This window comes from Ostrea edulis, chromosome 10 (assembly GCF_947568905.1).
Source record: "Ostrea edulis chromosome 10, xbOstEdul1.1, whole genome shotgun sequence".
Lineage (NCBI taxonomy): Eukaryota > Metazoa > Mollusca > Bivalvia > Ostreida > Ostreidae > Ostrea > Ostrea edulis.
In genome coordinates, this window is record NC_079173.1 from 21,670,195 (window position 1) to 21,696,717 (window position 26,523).

The 26,523-nt window shown below is 35.2% G+C and overlaps 1 protein-coding gene across 4 annotated transcripts in view; it reads right to left on the minus strand.

The window, feature by feature from the left end:
- Window positions 1-26,523, minus strand: part of LOC125665513 (polycystic kidney disease protein 1-like 1) — a 221,997-nt gene that overhangs the window by 79,058 nt on the left and 116,416 nt on the right. For all 4 annotated transcript variants that reach the window (XM_048898165.2, XM_048898166.2, XM_048898167.2 and 1 more), the window contains 7 exons: window positions 25,150-25,287; window positions 23,115-23,171; window positions 22,907-22,963; window positions 22,041-22,229; window positions 14,765-14,904; window positions 12,332-12,461; window positions 4,995-5,151 (listed from right to left, as the gene is read on the minus strand). In XM_048898165.2, coding sequence (XP_048754122.2) covers window positions 4,995-5,151; window positions 12,332-12,461; window positions 14,765-14,904; window positions 22,041-22,229; window positions 22,907-22,963; window positions 23,115-23,171; window positions 25,150-25,287 — 868 coding nt within the window. The remainder of the gene's footprint in view (window positions 1-4,994; window positions 5,152-12,331; window positions 12,462-14,764; window positions 14,905-22,040; window positions 22,230-22,906; window positions 22,964-23,114; window positions 23,172-25,149; window positions 25,288-26,523) is intronic.

Below are 26,523 nucleotides of genomic sequence, written 5' to 3' on the forward strand. Positions count from 1 at the left end.
ATTTGTATGTAAAACTTTGATCCCCTATTGTGGCCCCATCCTACCCCCAGGGGCCATGATTTTAACAAACCTGAATCTATATATATGCCAGGAACCTTTCATGTAAATTTCTGTTTTCCTGGACCAGTGGTTCTTGAGAATATTTTTAAATGAATCTACCCTATTTTTGCATTCTTGAGATTATCTTCCTTTTCAAGGGGGTATGGCCCTTCATTTGAACAAACTTGAAAGCCCTTCACCCAAGGATGCTTTTTGCCAAGATTGGTTGAAATGGGCCCAGTGGTTCTGGAGAAGAAGTTGAAAAATGTAAAAGTTTACAGGCAGACGACGGACAACAGGCGATCAGGAAAGCTCACTTAAGGTTTCAGCTCAGGTGAGCTAAAAATGTAACATCCAATTTTTTATAACTCTTAATTTTATATCCCCTTAAAAGAAAATATGTGCCAAATGTAGTTGAAACTGGCACATTAGTTCCTGATAAGAGAGGTCAATATGTGAAAAAGTAACAACAATGACAAATTTCAGTTCAGGTGAGCCAAAAAAAAAAAATGCAAGCTCAGAGTGAGCAAATTAACCAAAAGTGAAACAAATACACAAGCAGTACACTTTTATTATTATTTTGGAGTGGGGGTGGGGTTACAGTGTAAAGTACAAGGTCATTATACAGAATGAAATTGCTTATAGGACTTGTGATATTGATCACTGTTATCTTCACCTTTCAAATAATACTGTATTTTTATTAAGTACCTAAAACTCTTCAAATTAAGACTTATTTATCAGCACTAGGGATTTCTAAGGCTATTCTATATGTTCAACAATATATATTCAATTCTATTGAGCATTTCAATCATACAATGTGATAATTTAAGATATAACAGTATATTATAAACAAAACTTATTAAGAAGAAATATTTTTCACAATAAAATGTGAAAAATCAGGCACCTAAATGAAAAATTAATGTACAAAGTCTGTAACTGCATGTGAATTCAAATTCAAAAACTCTACATAATATTCAGGGATTCTTGTGAACAGGGCTGGCAATTTTCTGTTAGGCAGTTTATATGTGAATTTCCTAAGGTCATGCAAATAAGCAATCTCTCCCGATTAAATTCCCCACAACATATTCATTTATCCTTAACATCAATAAATTGGAAGATTGCGGCTGTTGGTCTTCGCCGGCAACGTAATTTTTTTTATATCCAATCAATGCTTCTCTCTCATTTTGCCCTTAATTGTCAAAGAATATAAACGGTTATCAATAGCCAGTAATAAAGGAAGGGGAGAAATAATGCAGAATTCCACTAGCTGAGCCAACGACTGATATTCCAAATTTCAAAATTAAAAGAGGAAATTATGTTCAACAGAATCGTTTGACGGTCATTAAATCTATTTTACAGCCCGTTCCATAGTCTCAATTGCATTCAGCTGTAACATAAATTTTCAGCCACTTATAAAACTAACATTTCAGCTGCATGTTTCGGTTTACCATTATGATGTTGTAAATTTTGAGTGGGTTTACTTAATAATGCAAAATGTGATGGGTTACTGAACATTGCTGCATATGTATTTAAACCTGGGGCATGAGAGAGAGAGAGAGAGAGAGAGAGAGAGAGAGAGAGAGAGAGAGAGACTTTTTAAAATAAATATTCTTGATCAGGTATGTCATCACACATTAAGCATACAGTTTGTTTTATGGATCCCATGACCTGATTGTTAAAAATAAAATATCCAATGCATAACAATCATATTACATATATCTAACAAATGGATGGTGGGATTTTTTGCAATCATATTATTTCAAAGGGTTTATCAAATAAAAATAATCCACCATTATAGGAATCTTAAAATTTTGATTACTGCTTCATTCATTTCATCTTAAATTCTATAAAGAGAAAATTTTATTGAAATATTCTTTATTAAAAGAAATTGAATTTTCATACAAAATCTCTCTGTGAAAGTTACATCAACTTTCCCTTTCTGAAAAATTAGAAATAAAAATGATTCACTACAGACATTTTCAGAAAATAAAAATTTTCTTATTTTTGTCGAGGGCAGATAATTTAACTCTAAAATTTTCAATATTATTTTAATGATTAAGTCATTGATCTTGATTCTGTCTCCTTTCATTATACAAAATCTTTCCCTTTATGAAAAATATGAAATAAAATTAATGATTTACTACAGACATTTTCAGAAAATAAGAATTTTCTTATTTTTGTCAAGGGCAGGTAACTCCTCTTAAAATTTTCAATATTATTTTAATGATTTTAATGATTAAGTCATTGATTTTGATTCTGTCTCGTTATACATTGAATTCGTTATTTATACAAATAAAGATGAGAAAATAAAGTCCAAGAGGCATAACTCTGCAAAAACTTATCTGACCAGACCCTTAAAGTAATTTGACCAGCATATTCTCATGATATATCTATATTCAAACTGTTTATGTATCACTGAGATTATGACTGGAATTTTCTAAGTCCAAGGGGCACAACTCTGTCAAAAAGCATTCAACCAGAATCAAATTGGAGGTTGACCTGAATATTCTCATTGATGTGTCTATACATACCATATTTCAATTGAACATGTGCATTAAAAGCAAAGACAATGAACGGAAACTGAACTCTAGCGAAATGATGGTCGGGAGGCACAGAAGAATGGAAGTATGGAAAAAAAGTAATGCTATATATTCCCTAACCATTCCATAGCAAGAAGGGGGAGGCATAAAAAAATCTATCAATCAACAAAAACTGTAGCTCTTATATTGTACCACAAAGCGAAAATGAGGTTTCAATTATTCAAGGCCATATCCATTTCTGATAAAAACTGATAAAATACTATTGTTTCAGGGATCATCAAGGAAAATATCATGTTACAGTTTGTGCTATCTCGTGGAGTTTTAAAGCGTTTTCAACAGGTATTCTCTTCATCCAATTACATACTAACAGATATGGTCCTACCCTGGTACCAAAACCCCTAACCCTGAAATCATGAAATTTACAACATTGGTAGAGGGCTTAACCTGCTTCTTCTAAATATTCAATTTAGTATCAATGACACAAAAGAAGATTTTATTTAAATGTTTTACATATCTCTTTATACCAAGTTTGGCTCTGCCCTCGAATTATTAACCTTTACCCTGGGAAGCATTTACAATTTTGGTACCAGCCTTCCTGCTCTACAAGACCCTGCAATTCACTTTCCTAACAGATGTACAGTTGTAAAGAGATTTTTGAAAATGGGCAAAAAAAAAAAAAAATAATTTTTTTTTGCATTTTCCGCTCCACCCGAGGCCCCAGGGGTCCTGAAATTTACAATTTATGTCCCCCTTGCTCCAAAGACGCTTCATACCAGATTTTAAAAGAATTGAAATGGCAGTTGTTTAGAAGTTAAAAATACTCAATTGTTAATGCATGGTGGAGTACGCCACAGGATGATGGATGCAGACCAGTAGCAAAAGGTCACCTGTGTCACTCAGGTGAACTAAAAATCTTACCTGTTTGGACTGACCTCTCACATGTGTAAAACACACTAGAGCAGCCCAACACTGTGCTGGGCATTGTTCAGAGATTTTGCACATTTAGACATTGATTGGAGGACAATTCAACAACCCATTGAACAAATCATATCCATTACAAAATTCTTCACATTTAAAATGAAATCCAATGATTAAAATAACTTATCTGGAAAAGGAAACCTCATTGATGAACTTTTTGTACCTGTAACCGGATATTTAAGAAATTTCCTTTCACCTACACATATGCACAAAAACTCAACTGGCTCAATGTAAAAAAAAAAATGATTTGTCAGACATAGGTTTCCCCCCTTCATAGATCAAAGTCAACAACCCTGTCTTATCTTTCACAACAATTTCTTTATCACTTGTCTTAGCCCTCTACACTTCACTCTTTTTAACTTATTATACCTGTGTGAAATTAACATTGGCTCAGGTAAACACAGGTAACAGGGAGTCTGATCTCCCAAAAATGTGTTACAAAGTCACATGACTCATTTATTGGGCCCTAACAAATGCAACATAAAGGCCATTTAACACCAGGGTGACAATCAAGGCAGGGACTGAAAAGATGTCTCGCTAAATAAAGTTGGATCAATGAGTGTTCATTTTCCGGACAATTACCCACGCTGTAAAGATCCTTGGTATTACAAGAATCCATATATCAGGATAAATTTCTAAAGAAATCCTACTTATATCCATGGAAAATCAAGGACAAATACAAGAGCACCAGGCTCAGATCAGCTATGGGTAACATAAATTATGCCTTGTACGAGAGCTCAGCCCTGGTGTTACCAGGGTTCTTAAAAGTGTTATTGAACGATATTGATACTACAGGCACAAAGAAAAGGTCAATTCATTACGTAAACTGCCGAGATATTACAGGCGAACTTGACCCCTTGGCGGATATTCTACATCAGTAACTTGCAAAAATGATTTTTTATAGAATTACAACATAATGGATCCAATTTAGATATCATTTTCCCTAAATTTCTGAGATACCAATCAGCTTGTAGTTCACAGGCACTTTCATCGTTTATAATAAATGTGCATTCTCTTAAAAATAATTACACATTGTTGCTATTGTAATAAAAGTCTTGCATACCCTCTTTGTTCAAATTTAGGTAAAAAATAATAATAACCTATTGAGAAAACTAATTCATGGAATCTGTCAATGGTCTTATTTCAATGAAAACAGATTAAATATTCTGTAGCAACATTTTGCAAATTACAGAATTACACATTAAGCAAACTTTCCATGCTTCTGCTTAAAGCTCTCGACCTTCAAATCTGTCTGGTAAGTAAAACTCATAATTTCCTAATAACCATGTTTTAAATTTCCCACTACAGTGTGCTAACATTTCTTTAAATTCAAAACGAAAAATCAAAAAATCCGTTATTTCAACCTGAGAGAGTGGGAATCTGTACAGTTTGTATAAACTCCCAAGAGAAAAATGGCTGAACGTAAATTGGACTTACATTGTGTTTCCCACCGTCATCCTCTCACTTCCTGGATCACTGCGACCTATCTCCCTCCCGTCCGTCCCGCTGAGTCTAGCTGGCCGTACTGTAATGGAGGTGGAACAATACCGCAATGCTGCATTCTGTCCGTCCAGTACCGAAACCTTCAGGAAAACTGCAAAGTATCGGGAGAAAAAAAATGTTGAAAGCACGTCACATGCTTCATCGACTCACTGGGTAATATGAGAGACTATTGCCATCAATTTTCTCATTTTAGCCTGGCTATGTTTTCATTACCTGGTTCTGAGCTACTTAATGTGGAACAGCTAGGAGATCAAGAGTGAAAAAAAAAAATACTTCTCCTATCGGGACATGAAGTAATCAATTTTCCCCCCAACTCATGGCCAGCATCTGTTGTCAAGGCAACCAGCTTAGTCCTGACAGATATGGGACTTTTAAAAATAATCCTGCACTTTTTTTTCAGACTGGCAAATTAAAGGTCTCCCTTGTTGCATACATCCTTCAGTATAATGAAACAGTGGTCCATACCTTACCCACAGGTAGAATCCAATTCATTCCCCCCAGGTAATGACTCACACACAACATTAAAAATCCTCAGCTTGTACATTTATCACCTAACTTTGAAGAATGACCATACACCTCTAATGTCAAACACACTAAGACACACCCCTTTACTCACAAACTTCAAAGAGTAAGGCCCCTCTCAACTTACGGTTGCAGTCTTCAAGATCAAATTCCTAATACAACACTTTATTCTGCAACAGCAAAATATTTAAAAATCAACTATGGTACAAAATCCACCTGTTAAAACCGACAGACCGTTGTTTTCGATAGATTCCGCAAGGTGACCTGTGGCTACATTTAACTCAGAAAATAGAAGAATTGTTAGATACCACCTTGATAGCGTATCTGTTCTCTTTATAACTATAATCACCCAACAACCCCCCCCCCCCTTCCCCTTTCATGCTGCCTCTTACTGGACCAGACTGATGTGCCCATAAAAGAAGACACTCAAACCTTACGATATTGTATCCTGGCCCATTTTCCATATAGAATCTTTATCCTAATGTTCAACTTTTACCAATAAACATCTTATCTAAACCCCTAGTTAATATCACGTCCCTCGAAGGAAGGATCAATACATACATTTAATATCAGGAGTAGCATTTCATTCAATACTGACCTGATCGAGACCCACAGAACACCCTATCCTAGGTTTTGTCCTTGAGTGTGCATTGAATCTGAAACATGGTTCTCATTTTTCTCCCCCAATCAAATGACACAGCTCCCTCTGTGAACAAACCTCTGTCTACATATCTAACACACAGTTATTCCACACATTCAATATCAGATTGCCCTCCTATCATGGATATAAAAAGTTCAATAAATTTCAATTTGGAAGGGGCTTTATTGCCGAGAACAAATATTTGGGCTTGTCAACACAGGAGATAAACAGTTGTAACTCTCTTGCTTGTCTATCCCTCGAGCTACACACGGCCTGTGAAAAAGTGCATCCTGACAAGACAGCCCGCAAACCAGTCCACACAATTTTATCAGCTCACACAAAATTCTTTAGCTGATTAAAACACACATTATTTAAGAACTTGTGATGTAATTAAAAAATCTTATTATCTGAGGAATGAATGTTATACCAAAGTATATCATTGGGTCCTGTTATAGCTTATATATAAACACATACTTTGCTATTAAATCTATTCCTTATAATTGATAAATAAATGCACTTTTATGTTTTTAGGATGAATTCCATAGAACGATAATTCAGCATTAATGATGTCAATGCTTTATGAAATAAGGTATTAGGTTACTAAAAAATAAAATATGCTGTTCATCTCATAAAATTTGGTGTCACAAAATTCCTTAATTGTATACAATGCAACTTACAATTTGGTGCTGATCTGCTTTGCTCAGTAAATTAAGTAAGATCTATTTATCACAAGGATTGGAGTCTTATAGAGTCTGAAGTTTTTGCCATTGATTGTACACTGAAACTTCAATTTTTGGCTCACAAAATTGGGGCATATCTTCCAAGTTTTTAATTTTCAAATTAGGATGATATATGTTCAAGACTTTATATCCATAACAATTTTCTTTATTTTGTTACACATCTGATCTTAAGTTACACATGTTTCCTGCACATATCATTGACTTGTCTATTACCATAAATATAACTTGCCGATGTCCTTTTTAATAAAATGCATTTGTGAAGGCTTTGTATAGAAATAACAGCCTTGGCTGCAGTGGGATCGACCCTGGAGAATTATTGGATGTGTAAACAGCTGAACAAACAGATTTGCTGACATTGATAGTGTAACGGTATATAAACATGTCTCCCTGTACAAAAAGATTCAAATTTGTTAAGACAAAGCTTAATCTGCTTCATAAACATGCTCCTTCTCCTCATTCACATACATCTAAATGAAGAGATTATAAGGTAGCTACTATATGTAAAGGCGAAGATAACAAACTGGGATCAATCTTAGAGAACACAAAATTAAGAGTAGACATGGACCCCTGGATATACCAGAGATCACCTGGTGCCAGGTGTACTGTTCATATACCTGCATAAAAGTTGGGAATTTCATTTGTGACATTTGAATGTATCAATGCGTTAATATCAGTTTAATAATTTGTGTGATATATGATCAATACCGGTTCAAAAACTGTTAAAATAAGGAAACAGAAAACTCTGAACAGACGTACAAACATCGCTGTACTATATAAGTCCTGTCCAAAGATGAGACAGTGCATATAAAAACTGAAATTATAACCATTTAAAAAATTACTTTATTTAGTGCATTTAACACAAGGTTATCGGTAATAAAGATCGAGATCAACGATCAGAAAATATAGACAACCAAGAAATCCAACTTTTACTAGGATATGAGTGATAAGTTGATGGACAATCAGCGAAACAAGAATATCAGTAAACTGATCGATGCTCGCAAACTGCATCTAACCAATGAACTACTTCATATAATGAACATCATGGCTTGTGATATAAAACTTGAACCCTTAGCCTTAACATCAATCTATTTGCAGCAAGTAGCCTGCCTCAGTTTTAAAATTCATCATACACAGAGCATGCTCTCTTCAAGTCTTGTATCCAATCAGTCTCGAAACACCTTATGCTGGTGATAATGGAATATTGCTACCTAAATATGGAAGTTGACCATGAAAATCATCCCATCTGTCATATTTAAGGTGGTCCTAGGATTCTAAGTTTAAACAAATTTGAATCTTTACTATTTAAGGAAGCTTTTCATGTTAATTTTATCTTAACTGTTATGAATATTATGTAGAGAAAAATTTTAAACACTTCATTATTTCCCAAATATCTTCCCTTGGTATGTTAGCGCATATGATTTGGAAAAAATGAATTCTCTTCATTGATCAGAGGATACTTTATGCCAAGTTTGCTTGAAATTGGTCTATTGTTAGTGACACAGATAGTTGCCAAATTAGTCAAACACCATCAATGATGTTTTCATTTCAGGATTTTTTTTTGAATTTCAAAATTTCCTTGATAACAAATTCTGTTTCATCATTTGCACTTGCTGAAAAAGCTTTTGACTGCTTCATAAATGGCCTGGAAAATTTATCATTCAACATTTTTCTGCCCTTAATCTGAAATATTCTAGATTACATTGATAGCATGGGTGTTTTGCAGAGTTAACAATATTCAAGTCTTATTTCACAAGCCATGGGAGATAGTACTGTGACTGAGATAACTATCTCAATTATGCATAGCTAGCCAGGTTACATAATCAATGGAATCAAACTTGAAACACTCTCTGTCCTCCATTCTTAAAACACAGTTTGAAAACTGATACTGCAGTGTTAACAATTTTCATGGAAATAAAGTTTTGCGGATTTGTCAAAAATCGAAGCATCACAGGCAATTTCACTTGTGGATAGATATTCTATGGTCCTCCTTAATGCGCAAAATTTGTGACATGCCAACCAATTTGTTAGGGAAGGGGAGAAAGAGAAAAAGATCCAAATCTAAATGTGTGAGACTGTCCTAGCTGTAGCATGTACAGTCATACTTGTTATAACAGTCACATGCTTTATGAACACGTCATTTTCTTTCCTGCTGATGAAATATCCAACATGATCTAATCATAGTACTCACCTAATGTGTCCAGTGGTCACAAGATTTCATAGGCAACAGCCATTTTACCCATGCAGTGCCATTAGCGGCATTCCTTTTGATCAATCCCATGATCTTCATCCGAGATTTTTAATTCTTGTTGGATGATTTTATAATGTACTAGCCGTTATTATCAATAAAGTGCACGGCTTGGGTATATGATTTGCTCAACTGGAACAAATGTATGTATGTGATGCACATATCCAGGCCGACATATCTATGTTTGCAATGAAATTAGACTAAAATTCCTGTAACAGCCCTTACGTTTTCTATCGGCATGCATACACACAGACAAACCAGAGTGAATGCATGGAGTTCTAGGCATTGCAGAGCACAAGGTTAATTTGGACACAGTTTTACTATGCATGGCCATGAAATTCCAAAATGAGGTCAGTGACCTACTTTTGCGTCATGACAATTTCCCCCATCCCTGTAGATGCATCAACTGACCTACGCCTCCCAGTGCTCAACATACAATCAGGACACAATAAAATGCTCAGAGACGGACAGACAGACGATAAAACTCATACCATTATACACTATGTCAAAAGACAGGCATTAAACAGTCTAGAGATCTTTGAAAATTGATCAATTTTAGGCAGTTTTAGCCCTGAACCAGAGGCCCAGGGGGTGCAGGAATCTTTAAATTTACAATTTATGCCCCCCTTGTCCCAAAGATGCTTTATGCCAAATTTGAAAGAATTGGAATGGTAGTTATCAAGAAGTTAAAAATGTTCAATTGCTAATGCACAACAGTGAATGCAGAACAATAGTAATAGGTCACCCGAGTGACTCAGGTGACCTAAAAAGTTCTGGTCTAGGTGATTCCAAGGTGAGTGTACCAAAAATCTAATGCACATGCATGCTAGTTCAAAGAAAGTGACATTTCTTCTGCAAATCTACAAATGATATGCTACAATATAACCTATCAGTGGGTCAAATGCTGTCCGATTTGTTTCATACGGATTGTTAGGCCGTTCTTGGCACATTTATTTTGACTATGGATAACTCTGTTTACCTGATCAAGATATAAGGCTCATGGCAGTATGACCAGTCGACTGGGGATGCTTACTCCTCCTAGGCACCTGACCCCACCTCTGGTATAACCTGGGGTTTGTGTTTGCCCAACTCTCTTTTTGTATTGCTTATAGAAGTTACAAAATTGATCACTGTTCGTTAATTTTCTTCACTTTTCATGCTATCATTCTAATAAGGTTTCATCTTATGTGTAGTTTCTAAGAACACTCCGGAACTAAAAACAATAATAATACACACACAAAAAAACTCAATATGTTCCCAAACTTCATTGAGGAACAGAAAGAGCATATCTGAAAATGATTAAACAGTAACGTAAGCATAAACTAAAAAACCTCAAGACTGTCCGCAGCAAGTTGCATCAAATCAAAATGTGAAAGAAACAATACAAAATATTTTGTTTCAATTACATATGTTAGTTAAATCATAGAAAATATATGACATCATAATCAATTACGTTGCAGCAGTGCAAAATAGAGGAATCTTGCATCGTTGTCTAACACCAGAAAATGCTGTCTTACACTGGGTAAGTATGTGAGAATTTATTAAAAGAAAGCCTTCCATGGCAATCTTTTGTGTATTTTTGACCACATGACCTTCAAACAATGTCCACATTGTGCGGCAATCTTACATGCATACAGCAATCCTATGTAGTAATTCTTCAAAGTAAGTCCATCCCACTCACACCATCTGGCTTGGCTGAAGATTTCCTCATTATACATATATTGCATGCATCACTCTATCATTACCCTCTGCCTGACAATCAAACGCGTTGAAGAGTTATTCTGACTTACAGCGGAAGGAATCAGAAAACCATGAAAATTTCATTTCACGAAAAGAACCCAAACCATCACATTTTCATCACTTGACATCCCTCGATTTATAAAGTAGAAGAAATGTCTGCATACTACAGACCCTATATTGGTATATTCACACTTTCCAAGCTGAAGTAATTTTGTATATCTTGAGTGCAGTGATTCCTAAGTAATATTCCTTATTTATGATTCTCTTGTGTACTTAGAATGCCTTTAAATCACAGTACCCCAAAACACTTAATTTCCTGTAATGGACCAGGAATTAAGGTATGAAAATTAAACCCCATCTATGTACATGTACGTATTTTGGGGGGGGGGGGGGGGTTTGGGTTTTTTTTTTTTTTTGCTGATTAGAGTCATTTCATGCATTTTCACCTAAATAGACCATAAAGACACATATTTTCAAATGCTTACATGTCAAATTTCACACTCAACTAAACAAGAAAAAAAAAAACAACATGCAAACACACAATAGGAAAAGTTCTCATTATTCTGCCTTGCTCATTGAAGAGTCTCTATAATTAATGATTATCACTATCTGCCTTTACTGTGCCTCAAGGATTTCTCAAGTTTTTAATGACAGCATCACAAATCTTAGTTGTCGATCGTTAATGGACGACGACAGATTTCCTCTTCTTAATACAAGCAATCCTCAAGGAAATGGAATTTTAATGAACAACTTCTAGACTGTATATGTCACAAATTAGAGTGCTTTCTTATGATTTATGAAAACATACATGGTAATGTATAAAACTACAATCATTATGTAACATTAATAGTATTCCTAAAATTATACGATCATATCCTTCAGTGTTTTAACTAAGCGCAAAAACACACAGAAAATAATTCGTGTACCTTTATTTTCATATTTCACAAGGTCACAAAATCAACAAAATTTAATTCCCAGGATGTTTCCTGTTGCCAGTGTTTACCAGCTGAATATAGTTCAACATAAATTGCATACAAAACCTACTTTGATTGTATATAACTTTGATGAAATATAAAAGATCACCAACACATGGGAGAATGCTGTGTGAATTTTATTCAGTAGGTATTTGAACCAAAGAAAATTCACACTGTATTCTCATGGTGTGTTGGTGATCTGTTTTATTTCTTCAAGTTAATACTTTTGGATGCAGACCTTGTTGAATACCACATGGTATCCACTTGTGAAAATCTTCCGTAATTTTAACCTTAAGGTGTTGGTCTCCAGTTTTTTTACTTTATATATAACTTTGGAGTATAGCACGTATGGCTGTCACTGGTCAATGCTATAAGTCAAACTTTTAATTAAGACTTCATTGCAAAGTTACCTTCAAACTTGTTCTCAGGGAGACCAGCTGGTAACTTGAACACAACACTCTTCCTTAGGCCTCGATACAGGAACACTTCTGAATGGTTACTTCCAAGGTCAAAGGTCACTTGATATTGAATAGGTTGATGCTGTGAAAATAGGAAATAAAAGTTTTGAATGATTATCATTAAAAACAAGAGGCCCATGGGCCTTGATAGTCACCTGAGTATCATGTATCGATCTGCATATATATATTCAGTAAGTAAAATGGTCACAGTTTCTTCACAATTCATTGTCAAAGATTGGCGATATAAGAAAATACAGAGTGCTCTGATAAATATAAGCATCTTTATTCTGAAGCACTAAAACACCAGCACATGTAAATCAAAAAATAAAATCTTGCATGTAACCCTTTAATCATATTAACTTAGCAAGTTTGCAATCACAGAACTCCATACTATGTTCAATAGTTTTCCAAAACAAATATGCGGCATGACTTTTCTTCAGATCCCCCTCCAACAGAAAAAAATCTTAATTGTGACCAATAATAGAACTATTGCCCATGTGGCTAATCAATAACTTGTGTGAATTATTATAACCCAAAAATAAATGTAATAAATTTTGATTGTTTATTGTTTAACGTTCCTCTCGGGAATCTTTCACTCACATGTAGACGTCACCAATACCATTGAAGGGGTGCAGAATTTAGGCCTATGCTCTGCACTCATGGCCTTTGAGCAGGGAGGGATCTTTATCGTGCCACACCTGCTGTGACACGGGGCCTCGGTTTTTGCGGTCTCATCCGAAGGACTGTCCCATTTCGTTTCCTTATCCGACAAGCAAGGGGTAAATAGGGCCTATTCTAACCCCAGATCCCAACAGGAGCAATCAGTTTTGATGTTTTCATCTAGTTTTATTAGATCTGAAAATTCTTATAACCTCTACCATTTCAAACTTTGATCCCCTGTTGTGGCCCCACTCTATACCCAGGAGCCATGGTTTGAATTGAATCTACACTATACAAGGAAACTTTCAAGTACATTACAACTATTCTGGCAAAGTGGTTCATGAGAAAAAGATTTTTAAATGTCCCCACCCTATTTTTGCCTTTCCATGATTATTTCCCCTTGGAAGGAGACATTGCCCTTCAATTGAATCCCATTTCACCTAAGGATACCTTGCAGTAAGTTTGGTTGACGTTGGTCCAGTGGTTTTGGAGAAGTTGAAAAAGTGAAAAGTTTACACATGACAGATGATGATAGACAAAAATAGATAGCAATACATCACCCAAGTGGGTCTTAAGATATCACAAAATGCCTGAAAAAGTGACTCAGGTGACCTAGATTATTTCCATCTTGTTTGCATGTATTCCAAACTAAAAGACCTCCCAAAGTACATGAAATGACAACCTACATGAAGAGAGCTCCTTCTATCAGTTTAAACTCAACACATGATGAATCCACTCTCTTTACTGCTCATTTTCAATGCCTAACATCAGGAAATGGCCAATTTCCTTGGATGCACTTTTCTGCAGTACAAATTACTACTGACAGATGTACGACTACAACTACAGGTGCTTGCATGTATTTTATGCATTTTGGTATAAAATTGTTGATTTCCTTCTCGTACAGTAGCAAGTAATTACCATTCAAGTTTATTTGTTTTTCCTTTATATGATGTTGTACTGTGGTTTCACCATTGTGAGTACTAACTATTTGACTAAAAGGAATTTCTTGTACATAACAGTACTTGAAAAAAAAATTCAATTAGGAAAAGAAAATGCATGATTATCTCCATACCACACAATGCGGGGCTAAATGGATTATGCATGATGAAGCATAAAGGATGCGATATACATTTTAGTGCATGCCAGCGCTGGGTAGACAGGAAGTAGAATACTAAACACCTACTTTCATTTGCGATTCACCTGTAGTAACTGGTTCACGGTGGGTAATTTTTGCGATTGAGCCTTTTACGAGCCTATGACAGACATTCAAAGACTGTTCGCGATGAGAAATATTTGCGATTATGAGGTTCCAAAATTTTCTCACACACCAATAGAAGTTGGTTTACAGTACGCAGTCATTTTAGATATCTAATGTACCGATATTCCTCATAACTATGCAGGTGATTATGGAAAGAACCCAGGCTTTAAAGGATTTTTAGAATTAGTATAATACACACTTTCAAATAAAACTTTTTGTACAGCTATTTGGTGTTATAGGTTCAACAAGAAATCCGATTTCAAACCTTCAAAAGAACACTATTCACACCCTAACTTCCACCTGGAAAATATTGTCCCCCTTTGGTCAATAGATCATGATAGAACACCTCACAAACTTGTACAATATTCATATAAAACCATATATATGAATTATGCTATGATATAATACTCGCATAGCATTCAGCCTTCCACCTAAATAAACTGGTTCCCACCAACTAGTCATCTTACCTCATCCTGCCACTCCCGACAAAAGACCTTGAACTCGGTCTTAAACTCTTCTCCACTGAATGGTGCTACCTCGCAGGCACCGTTACTCGGCCCAGAATTGACGAAGACCGTCTCTTTGGCTTCTCCATTTTGCTGACCATCTGCAAGGAAATGGTCACCCTTTGTTAGACCTATGTCATTGTAATAACTGATCACTCTACATCAGAATATTCTAAATGAAGTCATGCAATCCAAGTAACAATATCTAATGGCTGCATACATGTATCTTAACGTTCAATGTACATAGAAGTTTTCTGTCAATATTTAATCACTGCATATATATTCTAACATTCAAATTGAATGTACATAGAAGTTTTCTGTCCTGCCTTTTTGCAGACATAATCATACTTGACAAAACTTAAACAAAAGGTCCATAGGCCTTTAGGTTGCCCAACTATCATTATCAAGTCTTGCATGTATATCAGAAGTGACAGTTACATGTTGAATATAAGTGAAAAATCTTTCAAACCTGGGGGGAATGAAATCGGCATCTGATTTTGAAATCATTCAGTACACATGATCTGGTCATTTAGTCACCTTTGTGCCAAACATGACCCTTTAAAGAAATAATGCTTTTTAACTATACGAGTCATAAAGCTAACTCAATCATAGGAATCATGAATTGCACATGCCCCCGAGTAGAGAAGATTTCTAACTTAAATTACAAATGCAAGATTGAAACAGTTTTTCAAAGTTTTGAGGCTCCCAGGGGGGGAGGGGCCATGAAACTCACAATTTTTGTTCCCACTTATAACAATAATAATGCTGCATAACAATCTATTTAATAACATGATCAAACTTTATTTTCATAATACTGAGTTACTAGAAGAAGAAAACAGGATTGAATCCACCACTTTTAATAGCCTGCTTAGAAAACTCATTCCTTCATGTTTGCAAATCTGTAACAAAAAACACTCCTGAATGGTCTGCCATTTGCAGTTTATTTAAAACCAATACAGAGAATTTTCATAATACTAAATAACAATTAACAAAACTTGGCATGCTGAGCAAAGCTAGAAGACTTTATACATCCAACCTTTACTAAAATCAATGGACTGCAAATATAAGACGGGAAAAGAGCCATCTCCCACACCTCACTTAGTTCCTTGGGTTAACTTTTTTCTTGGTGTATCCACATGTGTGGCTGATAGGAAATCAATTAGGATGATTAATTAATTATACACATGCTCTGCAGATTTAGCAAGAGTATTTGTTACACTATCACGCAAGGCCCCATCTCATCAGTGTAGCAGTAAAGCCCATAATCACCGTTATCCTTGGGCGGGGGCTCAGATTTCATAAATGCTGATACAGCAATATTAATTTTTTCATTACTCACACTATAACTGACATCAATTTTATTCACATCATTATTCTAGAAGGACAGAACTACCCTAGGTTAATTAAAATCCCACTAAAAAACACATCTCCACATTTATACAGTCAAACCTCGTTATCTCGGAACTCAATGGGACAGAGAAAAAACTTCGAGATATCCAAGGATTAGAGATAACGAGGGTAAAATACTTAAAGAATAAGTGGTTAGGACTTCCGAATCACTCAACATATCCACAGTATTCGAGATATCGGTGTTTGAGATACAAGTTCAACTGTATATCCAATGTTTTGCCGTTTTTGATTTGATGGAAGATCAATTAAGCCATATACTTATTTAGGTCGACTTAAACCCAAGTCATGCTTTACAAGGGAGATCTAGCTGTCGTTCTTGCACTACAAGGACATATTGGCCAAACCATATCACGTATAAAGCACAGACTTAAGGATGAATGACACATCAAATAATGGCCGACTTCCTTTTGAAACAATGAATGAAAGTATAAATATCAGCAATATTTGTATATTTCTGTTCAATTCAATTGCCTAGCTGATCAATAAGTAGCTCCATAGGATAGTGTGCTGAATACTGATCTGTAAGTTGTGGGTTCAAGTCTAGCAGACGGTTTAATTTTATTTTTTCCCCAGATTACTTTCTACTAAAACTGTATGAAGGTAAATTAGAAATATTTCACCTTTAAAGTATTACTGTACAATATGTTTCAGCAGAGATGCTTTGTTTACAGAATGATAGGATCAAGCAGAGATTTGTTGTCTGCAGAATGATGCAATCAAGAGATCCTGATATAAACCGTTAAGAACTACTTTGTGGGAGATCTCCCTCTTCCCAATTTCATTTAGAGGAAAAATCTGAACGGTATCTATATACCATCCCCCCCCCCCCTCCCCCGGAAATCAAAGTAACGAGAACAGCAAAGTAACTGTAGATGAGTTTAATCATTGTACAACTCAGCAGTATAATAATTTGTTTACAAAGCTTATAGATAATACACATTTGCATACGAGTGAAAAAAACTCAAAAGAACACATCAACAAGATAGTGGTTTCTTACGCGACCTTGAATGATGTACCCTCTTTAGGTTCGAAACCCTAGATAAACAGGAAATAACAGCTAATTAAGTCTTAAAGGAAAATTCAGAGCTGAGTTACATCTCCCATACATTGTTTAAGCTTGTGGGTTGGAATCATAAATCAGGAGGGCTAAAATGTATGCTGTTACTGGGAAAGCAGAAACCCTCATTGCCTCTACTGACCCTTCATAACAACCCTTTGTACTCAAAATTTTCCCATCTTGTTCAGACCTTTCTGAATTATTGTCAATTTCTTTATTTTGTGAGACACCCAATCTCTTGTTACTTTGCAATAAATAACAGAAGACAATGCTTCCGAATGCTTGATGCTCTACTAGTATAAAGCTTGTGTATACATGGTCTCACACACAAATACCAACACGTCTGTAAGAAAAAAACCTTTTAATTCTTCTCATTCATGCCTAGTAGTTGTAAATCATCATGGTGTAATCATGTCAAAAAGGTGATTAATCAAGATTACCTATTAAATAATACATTTCATTTCCATATCAGAAAAGGAAGAAAATCAATTTCTTTAATGCTTAATTACTAAGAAGAACCCGAATCCCTCCTTCCTTTTCCCAATGATACCTTATACCAATATTGTTATATCATGTACATTCTGGAAATAACAATTTACGTCAATGATTGCAATACAAGACATTTTTTGCCTGCTAAGAACATTTATTTTGGTATCAATATATGTTATTGTTACGTGTAAGAGATACCAAATTCAGGCTTTCTACATCATAAAATTTCCCAGAATATACCAGACAGGAGATCGGTCACCAGAAATGTCCCTTCAAAATAGCTCAGGCTATAAACACTTTTTATCCCATGGTTTTGTCAGGTCAGGGAAAATATATCAAATATTTATTTACAATATATTACAAAGACAACAACCAGTGAGATTTGGCTGTTCTACACAATGCCTCTATTACTATTCTTACTGTCTCTCATCTACAATGGTGCTCTTTGAATGAGCCGAGTATACATACTAGACTATGTGAGAAATAAATCCTTCACTCATCCATTTCCGATACAGTAATGTTAAGTTGAGTGGAAGGAAGTAAAAGGTCTTTTACATGAATTTTTTTGTGAAAATGGTTACAAGCAATTTCATACAAAAACCTTTGACAAGGTTTCCTACCTATGCTTTTCCCAATATATAGACAATACATATGCCTTGCAAATTCAAATTTAAGAATGTAGACATTTGATGTCTTTATTACGAGACAGGACACAAATAGTCAATGTCAATATATGATGCTCCTATTTTATCTTGCAGACTCAGATTGAAAGGTATCTGATAAATCACATCTTTAGTACAAATCAATTTTTGTCTGGGCTGCTAAATTTATCTGGGGAATAGTCCAAGCTCTAAACACATCCTGCTGTTATAAGGGGAATAATGCAAGCTCTAGACACATCTTTCAGATAGTTGGGGAACAAATCTGCACGTCTTAGATCAGGCAAAAGGCTGATCTGAGCACATATTGTTGTCGGTGACAAAATGTACTGGGAGTGTATGTACATACCATCAACAATGACAATATGTGCTGAAGGACAACAATATGTACTGTCACATGCCCCCAAAAGTTTCCATACTGATGAAAGAGTTTACAAAATATGTTATATTAACACTACACAACTATGATGGACCCGCCCTAGAGTCAGAACCCTTGGGTTGCAAAATTCAGTTTTGGTGCATTCTTTCTGCTTTCAGTGTTACACAGTGCCAGCAAAATCAAAGAATACATCTTTCAAATGTTTCAATTTAATTTTAGTACCACTAGCATTAGAGAAGATGTTATTCAAAAACACTATATATGCCAAATTTGGCCATTGCCTTTAAGTCAAAATCTCTATCCTGGGGATCATGAAATTTATAATTTTGGTGGAGACGTTCCTGTTCTACGTCATGCATTTAGTTTTTCTTATCAATGTGGGTTTATAAAGAAGAATTTTTTTTCTAAATTGGCCACTTTTTTTTGTTTTACAGATGTGCAGTTGTAGAGATTTTTGGCAATTCTTCTCCACTCCTTAATCCCCAGGGGATGCAGAAGTCCTGAAATTTATAATGTAGGTCCCCTTTGTAGTGCTGTATGATATTACCGGTTAACCGGTGAATCCTGATTCCGTTGTTGGCAGTACACATCATGATTTTTATTTTTTTTTGGTTGTAAATACTGGTTCGGAACATTCTGTAAATTCCTTAAATTAGTTACCTGCCCCTGATTTAAAGTTTAAAAATGGCGGTGAATTAAACTGATCGTGAATGTCTGAAAGAAAGGGCAAAGGCTCCTATAGTATATCACTTCAAACTGAAGAAGGAAAACGAAATAGCTGCAAACAGTTATGACTGTATGAAAAGGTGAAGATAACAAACAGTGATTAATCTCAGAACTATTAAGGAATACAAAATAGAGAGTTGGGCAAACACGGACCTGTATGTAATTATTGTAACAACAAGAGTACCACCAACAGTACATAATACGCCCATGAAAAGCTAATATAGGACATTTTCTTACACCATGATTTGTAGAACTTGCCTTCAAGTAGTATCAGCTATCATCAGGGTGTGACATACTTTCTTTGCATTGAAAAAACAAGACAAATCATGTACTCTCTATGTAATATTTTCATTTGGCATAAGATGTATGTGTACCGAGTTTAATGGTCCTTGCGCCAATGAATCGGTCTGCATCCTGTTACTACGACCTTGACCTTTGACCTTAAGAAACAATAAGCATCCTCCTGTTGGCATAAAGTGTATGTGTACAAAGTTTGACAGTCCTAACCTCAAAAGTTTGGTTTGTATACTGCCTACAAGTTTTTTCATACTAACTGATACTGTGAACTTGACCTTTGACCTTGAAAAATAATAGGCATCTTCCTCTCATCATGGTGATCAAATGTACCAAGTTTCAATATCCTGGAGCTAACAGTTGGTTTGTATCCTGCCAAGGTTTTCTAACTAAGTGATACTGCGACCTTCACCAATGACCTATAACCTTGAAAAACAATAAACATCTTCCTCTCATCATGGTGATCGAATGTACCAAGTTGCAATATCCTGGAGCTTATGGTAGGGTTTGTATCCTGCCTACAAGGTTTTCCTACTAAGTAATACTACAACCTTGACCTTTGACTTCTGAGCTTGAAAAACCATAGGCATCTTCCTCTCATCATGGTGATCAAATGTACCAAGTTGCAATATTCTGGAGCTCACGGTTGGATTTGTATCCTGCCTACAAGGTTTTCCTATTAAATAATACTATGACCTTGACCTTTGACTTCTAACCTTTAAAAACAATAGGCATCTTTCCCTCATCATGGTGATCAAATATACCAAGTTGTAATATCCTGGAGCTTACAATTTGGTTTGTGTCCTGCCCACAAGGTCAGGACAGACAGACGGATGACGCCATACCATAATATTATGTCCCGTCTTCGACGAGCACATAAAAACGGTGGCACAACAAACCTAGCCAGTCACATGCAGAGGGACCACTGCAATTTTAACATCAATTCGAGCCAAAATAAACGGGATCATGTCAGGTTGTATCGATTTCTACTCCCCCTCCCCAGGTCATGTTACATTTTCCGCAATGATGAGTGGTGGATTTGAATTGAAATATCCTAGCAAGAGCTTCAGTAATAACTGCCTTAAAATCTAGTAATTTGAACCATTTTTAATTCATGCATCTATTCATTCGTCAATGTTTGGTTTTTTTTCAATTAGTGTAGAATGAAAAAAATATCCAAAGATAACTGTTTTTGTTTTATTTCATAAGATCGTTACAATATCGTGATTTATTATATAGCTAATTAATAGTCTATTATAAAATCTGCGTAAAATCTTGAGAATGTTAGCGTTCAATATCCTGAGAATTTATTGAACGCTAACTTTGCATTGCATAAATTGTGTGCATCCGAAACATTCCGAGTATGAGCCTTTAATATCAACCTTACCATAACAACGTAAACAAGTCAAAATGGCAGACGACCGTCCTCCGAATCTGACAGAGCCGGTATTTGATATTTACTTAAGCAAAATGTTTTACTATACATAAATTATGATGTCCCCATTCATAAAATCAGTTTGCTTCATGCATCAATGACGGGTTTAATATTGAACAGTTAAGAAATGCATGCTGATATTGCACACTTTCACCTTACATGCCAATATTGATGAATTCTCGTCTATTTTGAGGGATATAATTTAACAACTAAATACTTTAGCTATATAATAAAAGGGTTATTGAACTTATATTGGTGAATATTGGCTCGCGCATTTTTACAGCCAACTTGTGCCCATACTCACCAATATAAGTTCAATAACCCTATAGTATTCCAATACAAAATTTGATATTGCAATACAATTTTCAAGTCGCAATACCAAGCACTACTTCTTTGTCCCAAATATGCTTCATAAGAATTGACAGTAGTTATCAAGAAGCTAAAAATGTTCTATTGCTGACGCACAATGATGGCTGCAGACCAATAGTAAAAGGTCACCTGTGTGACTCTAGTGACCCAAGGCAACTCAGAAAAAATATACAAATTCGGATAAAAACATGATTTTCAAAAAAATATATTTAAACACATAAGAATAAAAGACTCTGGGGGATTTGAACTCGAGATCTGTGGTCCGATCACCAGCCCAATGTTTTAACCACTGAGCTATGATGATAGACAAACAAAATCGATCGATACGAATTATTTCACAAAACATTTAAATCGTCATCTTGTGACTTGGTGTCATACAGAGAAGCTTTAGTGTAGTGAACTACCTTAATCAAACTTACTCTGCACTTTGAGGTGGATTACATATGTCCTTCCAGGGGTGAGCTGGTATGGTTTGATGACAAGTGACTTGGAGTTCTTTGCAGTGGCTAGTCCAATATTGGTCAAAATCAGTTCAGTTCCCCTGTTGATCATCAGATCTATGGTGTCCGGTTTTATCTCTAAGTTCTGGTCATTTACGTTGTCATCACCTATTTATCATGACAACACAAAGAGATTTGACACACATCTGTTTTGAAGGGACGCTTTCTTTAATATAAATTTTCAATGAACATAAATCATACAAATATATGAACATTTTCTAATTTAGAGTGATTTTACATTTTGGACCATCAGATCAGATCATAAATCAACTTGTTCAGCTGTTTGTGCTAGATATCCTCCAGAAAAGACAAGGATATCTAAATTACTGCGTAATTCTTTAATATTTTGACAACACCACTCTTGGAAGCCCCTGAGGCAAAATAACGTGGAATTCACGATGTTATAGTTTCCCTTCCACATAAATTCTCCTCTATGCTAAATTTGATGGTCAAATATTTTCAAATAAGTTTATAATTTCAAATGTTAAAATACACAAGTCCAGCAGGAGTTTTAAATATTTTTTTCAGATTGCTTTCCACTAAAACTGCATTTTTGACTAAATAAAGTAAATTTGAAAGTTTTCATTTTCAAAATATTGTTGTACATATTCTCCACTTTTCATCTATATCTGATTTCTCTGGTGTAGTATTCCTCTTTAAAGGCTATCAATATACAAACAAGAATACAATATGTATATACAGTATTGCAGAACAAGAATTCTGGTACAAATATTTTGTAGGTAAAAAAAAATTGGTGACCCTACACAAAAAGAAATCTGGTTTACCATTGTTGGTGCCTAAGTCGGGTTTACGGTTCCCTCCTAGGCTTTCACCAATCTTTCCTGTAAAATAGAGGATATACAAAAATACCACTTTATATTTCATAAGTAGAATTTTTAGCAAGGATTTACTTTTGGCATAATCAGCAAGGATGTTGAGGTCTACAATAATCATGCGATTAAAAAAGTTAAACAAAAAAAGAAATCCATTTACCATTGTTGGTATCTAAATCGGGTATACGGTCAACTCCTTGGCCATCACCAATCTTTCCTGTAAAATAGAAGAAAAGCTAATGAATTAACATACTTCAAACATTAATGCCACAAATTTGACCGATGCATAGCATTGCAGGTCTTCACAGTGAGTGTTCTTTACCATGTTAGCACCTAATGTGACACTGCATGGAAGTCCATTTTAAAGGTCATATCCAAACGAGACATTGCTCACCCGAGTCACCTTGGCCAATATCTAAAGATTTTCCATACATATTCGCATGTAAAACTTTGATCCTTATTGCGGTTCCAACCTACCCCCAGGGGCCATGATTTTTATGAACTTGAATCTGCACTATGTCAGGTAGCTTTCATATAAATGTAAACTTCTTTGGACCAATGGTTCTGAAGAATATTATTAACAAGATTTCCCCTATATAACCGTATGTAAAACTTTGATCCCCTATTGTGGCCCCATCCTACCCCTGGAGGTCATGATTTAAACAAACTTGAATCTGCACTATGTCAGAAGCTTTCATGTAAATTTGCACTTTCCTAGCCCAGTGGTTCTTAAGAAGACTTTTAAAGATTTTCTTTATGTAATTGTATGTAAAACTTTGATCCCCCTATTGTGGCCCATCCTACATTTTAACAAACTTGAATCTGCACTATGTCAGGAAGCTTTCATGTAAATGTCAGATCTTCTGGCCCAGTGGTTCTTGAGAAGATTTTTAAATGACCCCACCCTATTTTTGCATTTTTGTGATTATCTCCCCTTTCAAGAGGGCATGATTCCTCCTTTGATCAAACTTGAATCCCCTTCACTCAAGGATGATTTGTACCAAGTTTGGTTGAAATTGGCCCCATGGAGAAGAAGTCGAAAGTATGAACAGTTTACAGACAGACAATGGGTGATCAGAAAAGCTCAACAGGGAGCTTTCAGCTCAGGTGGACTAAAACTATGAAGGCTCTATATTATATAGTTCTGTAGATACTGAATAGGTCAGATTTATTACTTGCAAATTTCGGCTATTCTAACATGAGAAGAAAAAGAGCAATCTCTATCTAAACAACTGAACACACTTTTTGACCCATAATTCATGATGTATATGGATGGACATGCTTCACAGGTGAGAAGTCACACGTCAATGCACTCAGATTGACCTTTGCACTAGCTGATCTAAGCTACCAATAATGACTGCATGCCCTGTGGCTCATTACTTGGTATAGCAAATTAATTAAATGGCTTGTGTTTGTATGGGGTTTTTTTTGGCTTAGAGGGTGGGGATCCATTAAAATTAGAATAACTAGGTTAAGAACATGTAATTGAATATTAATCAGTCCAAGCAAAATTTAATCTACATAATAATTAAGCTTAAATTGTGTGCATGCAACTACAATTAAATCGAATTGATAAATATTTGGATCTTCAGCATTCAATGTACATTTTTGTACCTTCATATTTACATCAGTATGTAATTTGGTTTAAACAAAATAGATAGACTTTGAAAACAATTACACTGTAGTAGACACACAATTCTATGTAGATTCTACTAGCATATACTTATGTTTTTAGCATAAATAAATGTAATGGACATTTACTTATAACATCATATCACAACTAAATATATAAATCTATTAGATCTATTTTGCTGCATTTACAATTGCATGAATTAAAACATTTAAGTTGAACTTTGTTTCCTTTCATACTGTGTCATCAGGGTTAATTAGTAACAAGATGAAATTAACATTATCAAGATGGAGAACTGCCCCGTTTCCCTGGTTTTTACCCCATTATTTGACTTGGTATACTTGCTCGCATTTTTACCTGGTATTTGCCCGTAGGAACTGCAGTCTTCCCCTGGTTGTTGCCCATTGTTTTCCTTGGTATATGTATTTTTACCTGGTATTCTTGCATTACTTTTCTCTGGTTGTTGCCCATTATTTTCCTTGGTATATGTACTTTTACCTGGTAGTATTATGCTACTTTACTTAGTTGTTGCCCATTATTTTCCTTGGTATATATGTATTTTTACCTGGTATTCGCCCTTTAGAACTGCCCTCTTCCCCTGGGAATCCCTCCTTCACACCGGACATCAGTTCGGGCCCAGTCTCCTCCTGTCGGGGATGCCCAGTTTTACGTCTGCCTTCGTTTTCTGTGCCCTCTGAGACACCTAAACAGAAAATTTCATGGCTGCATCATCTTATGTCTTCTAATTAGAATACTACTATAACTTGGGGTTTGTTTGTTATAATATGACCCACGCAGTCTCAAATGAACATATACTTATTACCCCATTCAAAATCATTAAACTGATTATGGGTAAATGCTTCAAGACATGCACATTTATTTACACATTGTATACAGTACATACATGTAGACCTCGCAAATATCAGCCTATTAAGGCGACTCCATACTCGCAGTTTTATCTGATACAAGTTTGAAAAGCGTATTTATATCCATTCATTAGAGTTAAAACTAACAAATTATCAAATAAAATACATATGTCATCACACTTTTTAAGATGTAAGACGTACATAAACAGAATCATATATCACGGTCAGAAAATTGCTATTTTCCTTAAACAACGTGATCAAATTTTCATAAAAACTGGTTATGACGATATAGTAATATTCATAACAATTTCATGAAACTATATCTTCACAAAAATATACAAAATGTCTGTAAAAAATAAGGAAATCTATCGCATAATAGACTAGATAAGAAATCAATAAAACAGAGTTATTGCCCTTGGATTCAATATTTTGACATGTATCATTGATTATTCCTCTATAACTTAGACTTTTGAAATAGTTTATTTCTAACAAGATTTTTTACAATAAGTATTGGAAAATACTCCAACAAAATTTATGTTCCTATCATGCATAAATCTAAATAAATAATTGATTTTGTAAAATCTGATGACATCACACGAGTCATCGTTCTGTTATATTTGAGAAGAACATTTTCCCTATATATTTGTATGTAAAACTCTGATCCCTTATTGTGGCCCCACTTCACTGCCACCATGATTTGAACAAATATGAATCTGCTTAGGAATGTCAGGAAGCTTTTATATATAATTCCACATTCCTGGACCAGTGGTTCTTCAGAAGACATTCAAATGATGACCCCCTCCATATTTTCGTCTTTTCTTGATTTCCTCCCCTTTGAAGGTGGGCATGACCTTTCATTTGAACAAATTTAAATCCACTTTACCCCAAGGATAATTTGAATCAAGTTTGATTGAGGTTGTCTTGTGGTTCTGGAGAAGATTCAAATTATGTGAAAACTTAATGACAATGACAACAGACACCAGGCAAATTTTGATAATAAAAAAATAAAGCCTTTGGCTCAGGAGGGCCACAGAGACCTATTTCCAGTCACCTACATCCACCTTCCCCAAGAT